Below are 18,436 nucleotides of genomic sequence, written 5' to 3' on the forward strand. Positions count from 1 at the left end.
TTGTATGAATGCTAGTGCATTAAGGATTTAGGCTAAGAGTGATATAGGTGTTTAAAATTCTCTCAAAATTGTTAAGCCTTTAAACGAGTGTAATTGTCATGAGTAGTGTAAATCCTTAATTGCTCGAGCTTTCAAGTGATTATTTACTATTTGACTGAGAAAATTACAAAAGTGCCTGTGTTAATTTGCGACACATTGCGAATTCAAAATTAACGATAAATTGGCCTGTTCTCAGCCAATCACAATGAAGTAATTTTCTCAGTCATATAATAAAGTCTGAAACAAAGAGGTAGTTTTTCAGTATATTATTTTTGTACGTGAAAGATGGTATGTTTGACGTGTTATGAACAACAGACTGAGTGTGGGACAAAGCAAAAAATCTTCATCCACGATGTGAATACTCATTCTAAATGTCGGTCAGGCACACCATAACCACTGAGCTACAATATGGGGAGACTTGTTGTGGTGAGTGAGGCCATTTACAAGGCTCAGTGATACAGGACAACCTGTAAACTGCAAGGATCAACAATGTCAAAGGTGTCCTCTATGGAGATAAACTTTAACAATGAATTGAAAGGTGGAAAATTTTAAACTTTTATTTAATTTGGGTATGCATGATCAAACTGTACAGGTCTGTATGTTTGCATATCCAGGGGGGTGTACTCCCATATATAGGCTATATAGGTATGTGCTGCTAGGAAGGGGTATAGTTTTCAGGCAGTTCAGTCTAGGATAGGTTATAGAAATCAGGCAGTTTTGGTCTAGAATAGGATGTAATTTACCAGGCAAGTGGCCAGTGCATATACCCAGGATTTTATTAGAAATTGAAACTGGGAAGTGACTTTGTAAGATGTTGGTTTAGTTGGGGTACATGTTGGACTATGATAGCAATCAGGGCTTTGCATGGAAAATAGCTTGTCTGGGATAGGGTAGGGGTTTTTGGTACCTAGTCTAGAACAGGGTTGCAAAATCAAGCTGATCATGGTCTTGACTAGTATAAGATAAGGGATTCTGTGTCCCATTGGCACACTCCCACTCAAAGACTAACAATAAATACATCAATTGATGCAATTATTGGGTTTGTACTACTGAGTCACTTTGGAAGCAGCACATGACAATATATAGTTTTAATTAATTTATCATTGTACCAGCAAACATTATTTGACTTTGTTATATGGCTAGCTCCGCGAGCGGGCAAGATGAATCAAATCCTGCGCTGTGATTGGCTACCCGAGCGGGCAAGATGGAGCTATCTTGCCCGCTCGGGACTACCCGTTGTGTCTCGCGAGAAAAAGTCCCCCCAAAGCAGTATAATAAATCCTTTATTGACCAAGCTTGTTCGGCCAAGATGGCTGGATATTGGCCTCGTTCTTTTTTTGCAAGTTTATGGACCTCGACTCCATCTCGGTCCATAAACTCGCAAAAAAAGAACTTGGCCAATATCCAGCCGACTCTCTCTCAGTCCATAAACTTGCAAAAAAAGAACTTGGCCAATATCCAGCCATCTTGACCTCTCACTTGGTCAATAACCCATATGTATTTTTACTGTTACAGTAGTTCACTTAATCATTTTCTTACAATTTCCTACTGTTTTACTGGTTCACTTATATGTATAGTAAATCCTTGACTAAACCTACCCTAGCAACTAATAAGCTTGTAACAGTACAATTTTCATGATTGTCTCACAATTTAGGCAATATTTTATTATTGTAAATAAATTTAAAATGAAATTTAGGTCACAAAATGATTTGAGACAACTAAGATTGATTTGTATTTTTCCTTGTCTTAGGAAATAGCAATCAAACTAGTTTGACATCATTTTGACCGAAATTTATTTTACACAACAACACGTGCAAATTTTGTTGTTTTGTGCCTTATGTGCATTGTGTACTTCTATGCAGGAGAATGGAGTCAACTGTGTTCATTGGACCTCATCTGTGATTCACCAAAAGCATTTGAAAAGTGGACTAGTGCTGTGAGTGGGTATTGTTGTGATAAAGAAGTCATGTGAACAGTGTGTAAGGCAGTGACTTAAGGAAGAACTCTTTGTTGTAGGTTTGACATAAACGAAGAGAGGGTGGATAAAAAGTTACAAAAGGGTTACAAAAGCGGCAGGTTTCTTTCACAGGTCACAGGTCACCAAAAAATATGCCAAAATGTCATAAAACAGATGCATACAAGTGCGTCCCAAGTGCAACTATAAGAGGTCTTTCTTGAAAAAAAAGCACGTAGGGGAAATCAGTTGTAGCACTGAAATAAAAAAAAAATTGATCCAAAGAAAGCCAAGACTTATTTCTGTCGAAAACATAAATTGTTTTTAGCCTTTCAATATAATATGAAAACGAAAGAGGCTTACACTGATCCGTGAATTATGCATTTACTTACACTTGATTTGTAAACCAACGACTTTTGCGGGAATAATTGTTCACTTTTTTTGGAGATTTTAGCGTCATTAAAGCTCGTAAACTACACCAAACTAGATGTAAAACCTGTCCATTCCACCCGACTGAGAACTAACCACAGCGACAGTGAACCAGGAGGACCTAGAATCTAGTCTGTCATGATGTGTCACACATGCACACGGCATTTCGATGCATCAAAATGTTGCATTTTTTACGTGAAAAGTGATTTTTTTCTGTTAACATGAAGCTGCTTTCGAATTTTTTGTGATGTGTGAAAAGGCCGATTACTTATGCGTGAAACTGTTTTCAGAGTAGGTATAGGGGACCCTCTTGTTGCTGTTTAGTACATACTCGTTGTAAAGATTTTTAAAAAATATATAGAAATAAAACAGTTCAATTTGCTATCATAATGAATTATCTTATTACGATAAAATATATTAACACTACATGTTTGAAAGCTATATTTCAACCCATTTCGTACATATACCACCCCTAGAAATTTTTTCATTAAAATTATAGAGTAAAACATTTTTAGTTAGGGTTTGTTGCATGGAAACATCAATAAACCTCTTGGGAATCTCAGTAATTGTTACATCGCAAAATTTACTGAGTGTTTTGATTGTGACCTGTGACCTGTGACCTGTGACCTGTGAAAGAAACCTGCTGTTACAAAAGGCAATAGTGGGAAATGTGGCAACTTTGATGTTGAGAATGAGGAACTACACATGTAGATCAGATCAATAGGTCTAGGTTTGACCCAGGCCGCTATGTCATGTTCTTAGCCAAGGCAGTACTTCTCTTTAAACTCATAGTATAAACTGAGTATACTAGAGACTCAAAAGTTACAGTTTTATACTCAAAACAAATGGATGATATTCTTTTCTATTTTTTGCAGTGTCTCAGTGAAATAAGAAACAATTTCTTCGTGTTTCAGTCAAATTGAAGACTGCGACACTCATGAAAGTTTGGGAGAACTAAAGAACGCTGTGGAAACATGCTAGCAAACTTCCACTCTTATAGATAGAGACACAGAAAATGTTTTCTACTCCTTTTAAAAATGGTAATCAAATTAAAAATAACACAGCCTGGTGTCTTGCAAACTGATTTTACTTTGCTTGCAGATGAGAGAAATTATTTACAGCAAAGATCACCGAGTGAACCGGCATAAGTTTGATGGTGTGGATCCAGTTGTACTGTATCCTTTGAATTTTGTTTGTTAGTTTGTACCTTGCTGCTGAACCTGTGGTGTTGTTAATGATGTATATAGACTTGAGATAATTTTTTTTATGCTGCGGTTATAAAGAGGAGGCACTGTGGCCTCATGGTCAGTGCACTCACCTCCAAAGCGAGCAGTCCAGGCTCAAGCCCTGGCCGGGGACATTGTGTTGTGTTCTTTAGCAAGACACTTAACTCTCACAGTGCCTCTCTCCACCCAGGTGTATAAATGGGTACTAGCAAATTTAATGCTAGGGGTAACCCTGTAGTGGACTAGCATACCATCCAGGGGGGAGTTGAAATATTCCTACAGAAACTGGAGATTCTTGTAAGTGCAGACCTGATGGGCCACTTTGTTCAAATACAGACTTAACTTATTAATAAATTACTTTGACATCAAAATGAAATTGACATCAGCAGGAACATTACCTCTTTAATTTGTTTGGATTGTTTCCTTAATTCTCTTTATTAAGGTGGCTAAAACGACACTGGTCAGTGATGTCATCACGGCATGGTAAAGGAATCTCAGTGGACCAGGCAATGTCATTTACTCATCGCTGCTGTAATGGAGCTAAGAGAAAACTCCTGAGAAACTATGTCAAGGTTAACATTACTTAAGCATAAAGCTTAAAGCATTACTTACAATATTACTAAGTTAGAGGATTTAATACCATATGATTCAATCAATACTTCTCTGACATTCCCCTAATAGGGATTTTTAGTTGTAAATAAATATATTAGAAATAATTTAGTACTCATAATTTTAAAAGTTAATTACTATGACAATACTAGATTGATCTTTAAACTGATACATGGGTATTTAGTTACCTCTGAATGAAAATAATAACATTATAGAAATATTATTAGAATAAGTGTAATTTTTAATTTCTACTTTTCCACTTCAAAGCAAGTTACTCAGTAGTTTATCATTTACTAAAGATTTTTTCTAGCTGCAATTATTTGCTGTGATCATACTTAATATAGCAATTGAAGTACCAGAATATTTCGCTCTTCATATACAGGAGAGTATAACTATCCAAAACTTGCTATTGGTTTTATGTTGCAGTTGTTTACCTGTAAAAGGTTACTTTATGATTAATGTGAAAGCTCTGCTACTAAATTGCCCTCTGCACACGATTTATAAACCTTATTTATTTCACAGTTATATGACCTATATTTGTTTCTTACTATTTTCTATTTTTTTCCCTCCTTGATCAATTAGATGATCAACATTTTTTTATAATTTTACTCTTACCAGCTCATATTAAATTACTGAATCATTGTCACAAGAGTAGAATACGAGTTCAAACTTGTTATACACTATGAACTAGTCCCTTTGTTCTCTTTCTTTTAAGCTCATCTTGTTGGTTTTGCAGGATGTTCTGGAAGCTCAGTGTGGGATGGTTCAACACAATGAAAATCTCTTTTGGAACTCTTTTTTGATGCTTTTTAATGCCCTCAATGAACAACCACGGGTGCGTAGATACCAATATTCAGTTTTCAGAGGTTTTCCTTTCAAATGCTATTGGACCCTGCTAATTCTAACTTGGTTATTTCAGATTCCCTGCTGTTTTGAACTTGAAACCATTTCCTTTGGATTTGCCTCCCAGTCATTTACTATTGACAGTTTCAAACTATTTTTCATAATTCCCCTGAGAGGTTTAAATGTGGTGATGGAGAAAATTACTTGTCTGGCATTTGTGAGTGCCCTCAATAAATATGTAACCTGTCAGGAGTCATATGTTTTTAATTTGACAAGGTGAAACAACAAACAGAAATTTTCTTGCGTATTTTACAATAATCCTTTGGTGATGAACCACAATAGAGTTTTTTGCTCATGGCTGCTAAAATTGCTGATATGACAACTACACATGTATTGGAGTGCCATCTTGTGGCTACAACTGTACCAAGTTAAAAAAAAAAGTAATTATTATTATTTTTTTGGTGGGAGAACAAAATCAAGACCCTTCTTGCTTCCACAAAAATTTGCCTAAAATGACTAGTTGCTTTTCCCATAGTTACCTACAGGGGTATGAGCCAGTGGGTTGCACAGTACTGTATTTCTTATTTGCATATGATATAGAGTCTTTATCATTTTGTTTCTGCAGCTATATGAGGTCTTTTGTAAGTATGCAAAGGAACACCCTAACCTTGGCATGACGCCAACAGAGTTTGCAGAATTTCTTCGCAGAGAACAAGAGGCAAGTCACATGTGATATTTTTCTGTATCGTGTGATTAATAATGTTCTAATGTCATTGTTTACATGTATAAGTATGAGTGCCACCACCTTTTTGTAACAGGCTGATGCTGATATTATATTATACTTTTTACAGGGTGCCAAGTATGGGACTATTTCAAAATAAAATGTTTATTCAATGTGTTCAAACCTCAATATTGTTTCCTTTGTTTTAGTCCTCCGGTTGCGACCACCTCTCGTAAGCGACCACCTCTCCTCAGTGACTAGTTTTCCAAAATACGAAAAGTTTCCCAGTCAAATCAGTATATTTGGAACCTCTTGTAAGCGACCACCTCTCGTAAGCGACTGCGACCACTTTTAGAGCTGAAAGTTTGAAATTTTCTTTTGTTTTTAACCTCCCGTAAGCGACCACTTGACAGATAATAGTGCGAAAATTGGATAATAAGGTGTTGTAACATTATTGCATTCCCGGGTAGTACCGGATTTTATCTTGAAATTGATTTTTCACATGAATAAAACATTATTTAAAGATACAATGCACATACACTGTATTCTATCAGTCTTAAAAGAGATGACCTAAATGTCTTAAAGTTACCATGTGCTAATGAGGCAACATTTTGACCCAATATGCAGTTCTAAGCTCTCCGAGGGGGCCCACCTCCTGTAAGTGACCACATAGGCTTGACATTTTGGGTGGTCACTTACGGGAGGTTCGACTTTATTTAACTTGGCCATGAGACATGAAATAAATGTATCTCACATAAGAGTAGATTTTTGTGAAAGAATAAACCACATTGAGAATGACCAATTGAAACAAAATATATTTAATTAATAGATAAAGCATTTACTGAAAGCTTAATAAATTATACTGTACCTGAGGAATTTGATTATCTGAGTGTGCAATTTTCAAACAAATGTCTCAGTCAGTAACATTTATGAAACAAAATGTGATATACATGCTTTTGCCTTAACTTGTTCACTAGTTTACATGTTGTGGTTACAGTTTAATCAATATTAACATTGTCATCATTTATTGAACAAGAGTATAATACGGTATGTTTCTTTCAGGAATCACTTAGTATACCAGCTTGTGCTAGGCTGATGTCAATCCATGACAAGTTTCACATGATGTACAAACAGAAATGTGCTGGAGACGACCCAGAGTCCTACAGATTGAGCAAATCTTTCCTGTCATATAATGGATTCCTGAGGTAACCAGAGTACTGAGACTCATTCTTTGTATTAACACAACTTGTGACAACTTAATATAAACTTACACTTCAAACAAAGGGCAGCTTAACTTGGAACTACGCAAGAGTCTTTGGTAATGTATACCTTCTGTAGGTAACTATCTCTCTTGTGTATCTCTCTTGTGTCTTAATATAAATTAAGACACAAACTTATCTGTGTTCCTGGACACCCAAACCCCATACAGTTGTATTTTCCCACACTCTGAAATTTGGTTTTGCACTATACATGGCCCTGTGTGCTTCAAGGAGTAAACTTTCTCTACCATCCTGATGTACTCTTTGCAAAGTCTTGTAACTGGCTCAACTGATTAAATTTGCTTTCTTTGCTTCAGGACTGGCAAAGAGTCATTATTAAATGTGAATTTTTATTATATAACTCAATTTCTTTATAATTTCAGTTATCTTCGTAGTAAAGATAACTCTCCTGTTAATCCAGAGCATAGCACTGTTTACCAGGTGAGCATATCTAAATATATGGTTAATTAACTGTCTTGGGAATTCATCTTGTTTTTGTACATAATTACAGTTCTTTTCTGACTTTGAGATTATACATGTAGTTCAATTCTGTCGTCTTTCTATTTCAGGAAATGGATCATCCATTGACTGATTATTTCATCAACTCATCTCACAACACATATCTAACTGGACGGCAGTTGAAAGGCAAATCCAGTCTTGAGGCATATGTGAGAGCTCTGCTTCAGGGCTGTCGCTGTGTTGAACTTGATTGCTGGGATGGACCAGGTAGATTTGATATAAATGCACTTGTTAACTCCCTTGTAGGGTTATATCTAAAACCTTTTTTTGGCTCAAGCATTCTGAGGTACATTCTACTAGCAATGCAGTGAGTTCTGTGTGCCATGAAGGAGAGCTAAAAAAATCAATATTGTCCCATCTAGCCTGAGACAAATCATGTAGTTTTTGGTACCTTTTGTTTATTAATAATTGAATTAATCTGGTTGAATGTCAAGAAAATGTCATGGTGAATGTCGAACTGTGTGCATGTCTAAAAGACAGCTGGAACATGGGGCTGGTTGGTTTTTCAGACCAATTATGTCAGCCCATTAAGCACTATGGTCAAAATCTAATCTAAATCTATTCACTATACTGATACATGCCACCTCACAGTACTAGTTTATTTTAGAACGTACGTTTACATTTAGATTTAATATATACATATGCGTATACGTATTCCATGTTTTGATGAAAATGTGAAATGTGAAATAATAACTGCTCTAGGATCAGCCTCTTTTGGTCATCTTTGTTTTCCAGATGAGCCTGTCATTACTCATGGACTTACACTGACTTCAAAAATCAGGTTTAGAGATGTAGTGCAAGTCATTAAGGTAATAAAGGTTTTTGTTTTTAATTTTATTCCAAACGATCTTAGTCTTGGACAAATTTAGGTCCTGTTTGCTGTTAAATTGCTTGAAAATAATAGCTTAATATATAAAGTGAAAGTGTTCTGCAGACAAAGACGATATTTTTGCAACAAGCTGACATGCCAGGTTTGTAACAAGGCTAAAACAAAGCTTTTGTGGAAATAGATTGCCAATTGAAAAAAGTCTTGTTCTGTTTTGCTATACATTGTAACATCCATGTAGCATTTGTTATAGTATTAACCTGCTCACTGTGTACATCACATTATTATAGTGTCTAAGTTGTGGCGCTTCTTTTGAGGACTGCCCGCTTTGACAAAATCATAACATTTGTACATGTAAATGATATGTGTGCTGTAGCAAGCAAATGTTGACAATGAAGTATAGTCAGTTTCAACTGAAAAGCATCATTTGTAATCCAACTGAGGCTGGTTTAGATTGAGTTGTGCCACACTTGTTTTTCAGTTTAACTCCTTGAACAATTCAGTCAGATGATGCTTCAGTTAAGGCCACGCTGTTGTGAATGAATGTGGCATTTATTCAGGGGCAACACCTTTTAATATTTTTGCCCATATAAATGCTGGACATAGTTGGGGGCAGGGCTTAATCATTAAGTAAACATGATATACATTATTTTGTGCTTTTGTTTAATTTCAGGAGTATGCATTTGAGGCTTCAGAGTTTCCTTTGATTTTGTCCTTGGAGAACCACTGCAATGAACAGCAACAAGTAGGTCCACAGAATTGCACAATGGTTTTTACCCTTTTCCAAATATTCCACACGCACATTGATTCAAATGAATCTGACAGTCCAGTAGTAACCTGCATGGCAGTTGTTCAAAGTTAAAGTTGAACGTAAATCATGAGTGATGGGTGAGGGGAGGGGAATTTAACGTTCCCCATCTTCTTCTCCTTCTTTCTCCCCTTTAAACACCTGCCATGCTGTTTTTTGTTTTGTTTTGTTTTTTTTTTTTGCCTTTCACTAACAATACTACAATCAACTTTCTCTAAACAAGTATGTCTGTAAAAATGTCATCTGGTGTTGGTCCCTACACGCATTTTGCAGTCATTTTATTGTATCTAATCTTTCTATATGCTAGACACCCCTCTAAGATGGACAGTTGGAGCTAGTCCTGATGGTGTCTGTCTTAGTGAGAGATAGCTTTTCTAATAGAAGAAAATTCAGTTTGAAAATGAAATATACATGTGATTATTACCCCAGCTGTTGAGACAAATGCATCACTTATGCTCCCCAATTCTTTCCTGTAGAAGATTGCTGTAGTCAATTTTTAGCCTGTGTCTGCTAATAAACTGGGAGGCTGGCACTTGTTTTTCCAAAATGCAAAATAATGTTGTTCTCTTAGTAACTAACTTGGTTGTTTAGATCTTAATTTTAGTGCATTGTAGTTAGCTTTTAAAGTATTTAGAAAACTTCGTTTGAAAACTTCATTTGAAATAAAGGAATTTATGGAAATGTTCAATATTCAATTCCCAGGCAATCATGGCAGACATATTTGTCACGGAACTTGGAGACATGCTTGCTACAAATAACCTTTCTGATGAGCTTGGCATCCAGACCCTTCCTTCTCCCAAAGATCTGAAGAGAAAAATTTTACTCAAAGGCAAAATTAAAGTGAAGAAAAAGGTATTACCAATTTTAACTATTATATCGATTAGAAATAATAAAATATATCTTTTAATGCTTACAATTAGAAATAAAATGTTATTTTTTAATACTGAAAATAATTTTTATTTGACAACACTCTCACTGATCCGTCACAGATATCGTGTAAGCATGTACATCTTGCAACATTGTTCACAACATTGCTCGCAATGACTAAATTGCATCATATGCCAGTCCCTGAAATTGTTGTATGCAATATTGCCTGCAACATAATACTACAGACTAAAGTAGAATTTTATGCTACTTCTGCAATGATATTGCACACAATAATTTCAGAGGTAGACAAGAGGTAAAAATGTTGCACCATTTGTCTGAGCATTTAGTGTTTTTTTTGGTCAACTTGCGGGAAATGTTTGGAAAGAGGTGGTATAATACTTTTTTTTTTTCAACATTGCAGCATAAGATATCAACTTCCATCTGGCCTGGAGTGACGGTCAACCCTATAGCTGTAAGTTCTTCCATTGCTGAATTACTAATAAACTTGTTAGATGAATAGGGACCTCAGGTCATATCAGTATAGACAGCGGCCACTTGGAGTGATATATTTCAGTTCTAGGTGGGACATTACTCCTGTACAACCCCAAGCAGGGAAGGCTTTTGTTATGAAAAAGTCAGAGTTTGTTATATAAGAAACGTTTTCTCACTTTTTTTGCAGCAGAAAGTCAAATGCTGCCTATAACAGTAACAATAACAATAACAATGACAATGACAATGACAATGACAATGACAATGACAATGACAACGACAATGACAATGACAATGACAATGACAATGACAATGACAATGACAATGACAATGACAATGACAATGACAATGACAATAACAATGATAATAATAATAATTACATGTATGTTAATAAACTAGGATATTTATAATACTGATCCATTTTCTGTGCAAATTTTGATTGATTTTGCCCTGAATGTGACTTGTTACTTGACCTTTTATGGTTCAATGTGAACAAGCTACCAATACAAATTATGTAGCATTTCATGTACACCAATTTAGCCATCTACAGTAGTACAGCAACTTAAATTTGCATATTGTGTTGTTTTCTTGAGACTTTCAAGCTTATTGGTTTTACTTCAAATAGGGTTTCTCTCCAAGGGTAAAGAAGACCAGTAAAGTGCTTGTGTCTAGTCAGGTAAGCCAAATTGATAGATATAAGGTGATTGTTAGGTTGATTGATTTATGGATGGATGGATTGACTGACTGACTGACTGACTGACTGACTGACTGACTGACTGACTGACTGACTGACTGACTGACTGACTGACTGACTGACTGACTGACTGATGGTCTTTTTACTAAGTAGAGGGCAAACTGCAAACTGTGCATGATACAAGTACAAGTTTAATTTGATCTTTTCATCAGTATCTCACCACAGTGTAGTACTGAGTTATTTGTACTCATCATAGTTGCTCAGACTATTTGCAATACCAAACCCAGATCCAGAAGCCAATCTGATTGAATTTTGGTGAAGCAAAATCTTCAAACTTTAGGTCTTTTATTAGGTTACAGTGTGTACATAGTTGTTTAGCTGCAAGCACAACTTCAGGGACTAAACTCTTTCTTTGTGTAGAATGTATTCCATCACTGATTAATTACCCTGCAAGTCAGTTATAGTTTCTCTTTTAATTTGCTGAGCCATCATAATTTTCTCTTGTGCTTGCCCTTATTTTAGACTATCCAGTTGTTTTCACTCCTGTCACATCATTCACACCAACCAAACCAGTTTAGATAAGCCAAGTGTGTCATTTGGAGAACGAAAGACTTCCTGCAGCAGTAACCAGAATTTTACCCAGGGTTTAAATGGTGTTTACTTTGGTGTTTTATCAGAAATGTCTGTGTTTGCAATAGCGCTTAAATCATGGAACTCCCTTAATGAGACCAAGTTTGGGCCATGAAATTGTGATGGTATCAAAGGGGCTCTCATAATACAAAAAATGAGGGACTAAGCATGCTTTCAGGCCCAAAAAAGTAGTTGTAATAACAATGTGCTCATAGTAATAGCCCTAGTGGTCATAAGGCAGAGTTCTACTGTGAAAAACCTTGATGCACCAGATCAGTGAATACGGCAAAGTGATCATTGCAACTTTGTTTGTGATTTCATTTCATAGTCTGAAGCAGTATTAGCAAGATCAGAATCATCTCACTCTCTTGGCCCTAGAGTACGATCAGTGACTACCACAACATTAGATGACAAGGTAGGTGATTACTTGCCTTATGCCAGGATATTACAGCTGAAGGAAATTACTAATTAAAAAGCATGTTGTATTTTGTTTTTGTTATGTCAAAATGCGTAGTTTTTAGCTCTGAAGTAGTAATGTTTGTTTTTACCTCTATTTAAATTTATTTGTTAGTTTTTACCTTGCTAATGAGCATGTGGTATTGGTAATAATACTTAAACTTGAGATTATGCTTCAGTTAAAAGGAGGCGAGGTGGCGTCATGGTTGGTGTGTTCATCTAGATTTAGCAGTCTAGGTTCAAGCCCTGGCTGGGGACAATGTGTTGTGTTCTTGGGCAAGACACTTTACTCTCATAGTGCCTCTCTCCACTCAGGTGTATTAATGGGTACCTTGAACTTATGCTGGGGGGTAACCCTGCGATGGACTAGCATCCCATCCAGGGGGAAGTAGAAATATTCCTAGTTGCTTCATGCTACAAAAACCAGGATAAGCTCTGGCCTGATTGGTCACTTGGTTCATATCCAGACTCTACCGTACCTTTTTACTTCTATTTAATAATAGTTATTCATTTTTGTTCATTGAAAATACAAGCCTGATGTATCATTAAGTATATAATACCAACTCCTTTTCTTCTCTCCTAGTGTTCTTTCATTCTCTCTATTTTCTGGCCCAGTATTCTTAAGTTTGTACTTAAACTTTCCATTCATCCTTGCCCTTTGAGGTTTGTGTAAGTAGTTTTGTTCACATCTTTTGTTTCGGTAATTGATGTCATACTTACTTCTTGCTCCTTTTCTTGCAGGGATCAACAAGTGAAGAACCATACAATATAGTAAGTCTTAATATAGTGTTGTTGCCATGTAATGTCAGATAAAAGTACTTAGCAATATGTTATGGTCAGATACTAAGTTTACATGACCAGTAACATGAAAGGTAGCCTAGGTGAATTGATCATTCTAGTTTTGTGACCTGAAATATTATTTTTTCTGATAGCACAAAATAACCCTGGACAAATCGTTAAGAACTGTGATTTCAAATGTCTACTTTGGTCAGGTTTTTTAAGGTCTCCAGACAGGGTTTTGTTTAAAATTGATACTCATTATATCAATTTGTATTTTTTGTCACAATTTCAAGGTGGGTGTTTTAATTTGTACAATTTTAAGAAGCGCCAAGCCACGCTTAAAATATTTTGAAGGTGGCATCACCTTTATATTTGTGATTTTGTGGTTCCACAGGTTCCATTGGAGGATGCCATGGGCAAGCTAATAGTGTATTGCCGTGCAGTGCCTTACAAAAAGAATGAAGTCTCTGAGGACTGCTGTGAGATGTACTCCTTTAATGATGGTGCTGCACAAGATTCTATTTCAGCTCATCCAAGAGGTATGAGGAACAGATGAGATTACACTGAATAGTGCATTTCAATAGGCAGATTCGGCTAACATGTTTACATTATTGTTGCCACCCAATTCAGACTATGTCATGATTCATTTGGAAGGTTACAATATTATTGTACAATTTGTCACACACAAGTGATTGTATGGTGGTATATAGAAACAGAACAACTGTATCTTTGCAAATGAATCATCACATGATGTGAATTTGGGGCACAGCAAGGATGTGAGCATGTTAACAAACTCTGTCTATCTTGCCTTCTTGGTAAAATATACAGAAATAACTTTATTCTAGAATAGTGTTTAAGGCTATCCATAATTGTCCATGCACTGTTTCATTAAAATAGATAGGTTTTAGCAGATTATTTTTTACCAACTTAACAGAAAGCCTGATAACAAAATTAGGATTCAGTTTGCTTCCAGAGCATGACTTCAAACCTCATTGAAGCAGGTTTTCAGACCTTCTTAAATGTTTGCTAAATTGCTACTAAACACCAGCTGCAAAGATATTCTCTTAAACTAAATCATTTGCTTGATGCATTCATTATATTATCGTATCAAATTTGCAGTTCTGTCAGTATTTTATTACCAAAGGACTCTTTCTCAAAGAGCATGAACAGTGAGAATTTGAAGCTAACAATTCATTTAGTATTAATAGCATGAAGTTTATTAATCAAACACCAGATGCCATTGTTTTGCTTTGTAGTCATTTTGTCTTTGGCAAACAAACACATTGTAAGGACCTATCCCAAGGGTTCAAGAGTGGACTCCTCAAATTATAATCCGCAGGTCATGTGGAATGCTGGAATTCAGATGGTGGCCATTAACTTTCAAAAGCCAGGTGACATATTTCTTTTCTAGATTGGTGCAATTTCTCCTAATTTCTTCCATCATCATTATCATTACCTTTACCATTACCATTGTCGTGGTCGTGGTCGTGGTCGTGGTCGTGGTCGTGGTCGTGGTCCAGGTCCGGGTCCGGGTCCGGGTCCGGGTCCGGGTCTGTTTTTCACCAAGTCTATTCAATTAGTTGTTATCTTGTCCTGTTTGTAAACTGGAATTTCCCACTGATCAGTTGCAAGCAAAGCAGGAAATTACTTAGTCTATGTTTTATTTAATGTGATTAGTTTCCCTGTTCAATCGCCAAGGTACTGCTGGATGTAAGAGTCATCAATGGTCCTGCACACCTGGTCTATTTAAAGCTCTCATTCTTTATTAAGCAGTCTACAACTTTTTACAGATTCTGGCATGCACCTGAATCAAGGAAAGTTTAGAAAGAATGGAGGTTGTGGTTATATTTTGAAACCAAATTCTCTGAGAGACAGAGGTGAGGATAAATGATAAGGGTAAAAAAAAAAAAAACGTTTAAGTGTCTTTGTCTGTGCAACATGATCAACATTTTTGCTTCTTGTGAAAAAGTTGATAGTTATTAGTTTTGCTAGACTATCATGGATTTGATGCGTGTCCCTGCTGCTGTTGTTGGGTTAAAATAGACGTGGGAGTCCCAAACAGTTAGGTGAATTAATGATATTGAGTGCTGTAATCACAACATTTGAAGATAGTGTCCTTATCATTATAATTGTGGAAGGTAGAGTAATGTTTAAGATATTGGCTTCTGAATCAAGATGTCTGGGTTCAAGCCTGGCCAGTGTCACTGTGTTGTGTTTTTGCGCAAGACATCTATACTCTGAAACCTGGAATTATGAATGGGCAACGGCAAATGGTTAGCTAGTACAATTAGTACTGATTCATCGTTGGTGCAACCTGATCTGTATCTGATCCAGGGGTTAGTAGCAGTGTAGTACTCTTAGTTACTGGGAGGTGCCATGGGGTCATGGTTAGGTTACTTGACTCCGAGTCGAGTGCCCCAGGGTCAAGCCCTAGCCAGGGTTCGTTGTGTCATATTCTTTGGCAAGTCTCTTTACTCTCGGAGTGACTCTCTCAACTTAGGTGTATAAATGGGTATCAGCAAATATAATGATAGGTAGGTGGGGATAACCTTGCACTGGATTAGCATCCCAGGGCAGTTTGAATAGTCCTAGTATCTTCAAGCTACTGAAATGAGATGAACTGCGGCACCTATGGGACATTTGTCCCAATGCAGACTTTGCAGAATTTGAAGTTGGGCACCGCTATGGTGACCCACCTGGTTCTGTTGAGCCTTAGGATTAAGATGAGCATTACCTCCTTCGTTTGCGGTTCTTTATACCATGGGAGTTCTAGAATGTACTTAAATGCAGGGCTGCAGCCAGAAAAAAATATGATTGAAGCAGTGTTAATTGTTTTGTTTGTTTATATATTTGTTAGCAGTGTTTTTCTTTCTTCCTTAAAAAAACAAACCGAAGCAACAAAGACTAACGACATGACTGACACAAGTGCCACAGTTTGCCTGTTACTGGCTACAGCCCTGAAATGTGATTGATTTTGACCATGTTGGACTATTAACTCTTGACAGAAAAGTCGAATTACCACCCAATGATCAAGGAGAGCCCGAAGAATGGAAAATCCTGTTACTTCACAATAGAGGTAAGGTGTAGATTGTTTTAGGAACGGATTGACAGTGTCATCTAGGTATTAGTGTCTTAGTGAAAGGCTTACTTAACTCTGGTAGGAAAAGAGCTTGTTTTCAAACTTTTTGATTGGGAAAGGAGCGGTGTTATGAGAGGAGGGGGCTTCTGTAAATTTATAAATCAGAAATAGGAGACTGTTTACAGTTTATTACGTTTAATAAAATATTTTTCTCTACATATAAGTACTAAAGTAAACCTGTATTTGTAGGTGTTGTCAGGGCAATATTTACATGCTGATGAAGACTCTCAGCTTGCAATTCGTGTTGACGTGGAGACAGTTGGAGTCGCGGAAGACTGTGCAGTACTCAGCACTGAGGTATGAGTCACTGTTTTGGTGCAATTCGTATCGTTTTCGCCGGACGTCTTCACTGAAACTCGTCAACTTCAGGACTCTACAAGGTTTTATATGAGGAGGCTCCGCCCCCACGTCCAACCCCTTACCTTTCTGTATACAGTTTGACAGAAAAGGTACCCCTTTCTGATACCTACTTAAGAATACTCTATCCCTTTTCTAAACCCTTTGAATAAAGCGAAGAACAATATTACGGAAAAACATCAAGTATTTTTGACTTGTGAAATCCCTACCCTTTTATAGGGCGGAGCCTCACCGCATAGGCGATTATATGGAGTACCCGTCCCCCGGGCTTCGGGAAGGCTATTCTTTAGTGAACCTGAGAACGCTGTCCATTGAACCAAAAATCCCTGAACGTTCAAAACAGTGGTACAGTACGGAAATTTCCTTGGAAGTTTCCGGAAAATCCGAAATGTGAACCATTCAAACAAAAATTCCGGGAAGAAAATCAAATGAAACAGCGTTTCTTTTAGGAGATTTTCGAAAAGTTGAGTTTAGTTCCTGAGGTTGTCCTCTCTTCCGGAAATTGTGGATAATGCTGTTCCATTCACCACTGAAAATGTTAACTCGAATCTTTTGTTGAAAAGAAAGCGTCCTGGATCATAGTGAAATTGTCTTCCATTCCGCTAAAATGATTATTTCGTGGAGAACATTTGCGCGCAATACTGGGTCTCTAATTTTGTTTTTCTTGAATTAAATTTCTTTGCTTCTGACACAACAACAGTGTCATACCTCTCACACTTTAAACTGGACTTCGCTTTATTAGTGTTATCTCCAGTTTGGAAAGTAAACAAGCAGTCCTCTGTTGGAGAATGAAAATAGGCATTTTTAATCTTAAAGGTGCTCTTAGGTTTGTAGCTTACACTTTTGTCTTTATTTCACTCTGTCATCAGCCTACATTAGACAAGTTAAATCCCCAGTTTGAGAATGCCAAGCATCTTTTTAAAATCATCATGCCAGAACTGGTGAGTATGGAAACATATCTAGTTCTCTGCACGCATTGCAAGCCTATGGTGCGAGATCTTGTTTCACGGGCAATATATGAAGACCATTGAAACACGGTCGATCAGAATGCATTAAGAAATGGGAGACCATTCCAGAAGACACGAACTGTGCATGTCCTTGCACATGACTCTTCATAATGCATGTGGTTCTTACGGATAGCTAAAGATAGCTACGGACCTACGGATATCTTGGGGTTGAATAACTTGCCTGTGAGGTCATCATCAGTATTCGAACTATTGCTTATTGGTATCTCAGATTTTTGTATTTGTAAACAACTGAAAACAAACAAAACTACATGGAAGTGCTACTCAAAGACTTTAATTTGAGTGGTCACACATCCATTAGAACCACCTTTTGCCACATAACTAACAATACTACACGATAGTACTGCACAGTAGCTTTGATTTTAATAGTGACACAGCGTTTGATCCACAGATTTAAAAGTGAGAATCAACTTCTAAAGCATAATAGGATGTACAGTACCACATAAAAGTACTGCTCAATAGCTCTCATTTAAATGGTCACACACTAGTGTTTTGATCTCCAGACCAAGTTAGAACAACATCTTAACGGACTTTTCTTGCCTTCTGTGTTTTCCAGTGTCTTGTTTACTTCAAAGTCCATCTGCTAAACAGAAACAAAAGCAGACTGCTTTTTCAAAATGTCATTTCTCTGGACAGTCTTAGACCTGGTGAGTGGGAGTATAGCTTTTCTCAGTGGTGATCTGGACTTCGCTTTGGCTTTTGCCTGTGTTACGTTACTACGAACGTTAGTTCATTGTCAGAGCAATAGCTAAGTAACTAATAGTAA

The 18,436-nt window shown here is 36.8% G+C and overlaps 1 protein-coding gene across 1 annotated transcript in view; it reads left to right on the forward strand.

Annotated features, from left to right (window-relative positions):
• LOC110065166 (1-phosphatidylinositol 4,5-bisphosphate phosphodiesterase zeta-1-like) overlaps positions 1-18,436 on the forward strand; it is a 28,973-nt gene that overhangs the window by 8,350 nt on the left and 2,187 nt on the right. Inside the window, exons 8-29 of the mRNA XM_089290066.1 lie at positions 1,902-1,975; positions 3,524-3,597; positions 4,091-4,220; positions 4,994-5,092; positions 5,726-5,818; positions 6,884-7,026; positions 7,464-7,521; positions 7,650-7,806; positions 8,335-8,408; positions 9,099-9,170; positions 9,936-10,085; positions 10,522-10,572; positions 11,215-11,265; positions 12,242-12,328; positions 13,111-13,140; positions 13,544-13,688; positions 14,406-14,540; positions 14,940-15,026; positions 16,155-16,225; positions 16,478-16,585; positions 17,515-17,586; positions 18,227-18,317. Of these exons, the coding sequence (XP_089146192.1) occupies positions 1,902-1,975; positions 3,524-3,597; positions 4,091-4,220; positions 4,994-5,092; positions 5,726-5,818; positions 6,884-7,026; positions 7,464-7,521; positions 7,650-7,806; positions 8,335-8,408; positions 9,099-9,170; positions 9,936-10,085; positions 10,522-10,572; positions 11,215-11,265; positions 12,242-12,328; positions 13,111-13,140; positions 13,544-13,688; positions 14,406-14,540; positions 14,940-15,026; positions 16,155-16,225; positions 16,478-16,585; positions 17,515-17,586; positions 18,227-18,317 (2,052 nt within the window). The remainder of the gene's footprint in view (positions 1-1,901; positions 1,976-3,523; positions 3,598-4,090; positions 4,221-4,993; positions 5,093-5,725; positions 5,819-6,883; positions 7,027-7,463; positions 7,522-7,649; positions 7,807-8,334; positions 8,409-9,098; positions 9,171-9,935; positions 10,086-10,521; positions 10,573-11,214; positions 11,266-12,241; positions 12,329-13,110; positions 13,141-13,543; positions 13,689-14,405; positions 14,541-14,939; positions 15,027-16,154; positions 16,226-16,477; positions 16,586-17,514; positions 17,587-18,226; positions 18,318-18,436) is intronic.

The sequence above is a fragment of the Orbicella faveolata genome, unplaced genomic scaffold (genome assembly GCF_042242905.1).
Source record: "Orbicella faveolata isolate gen_17 unplaced genomic scaffold, um_ofav_v1 contig_2, whole genome shotgun sequence".
NCBI classification, from domain to species: Eukaryota; Metazoa; Cnidaria; class Anthozoa; order Scleractinia; family Merulinidae; genus Orbicella; species Orbicella faveolata.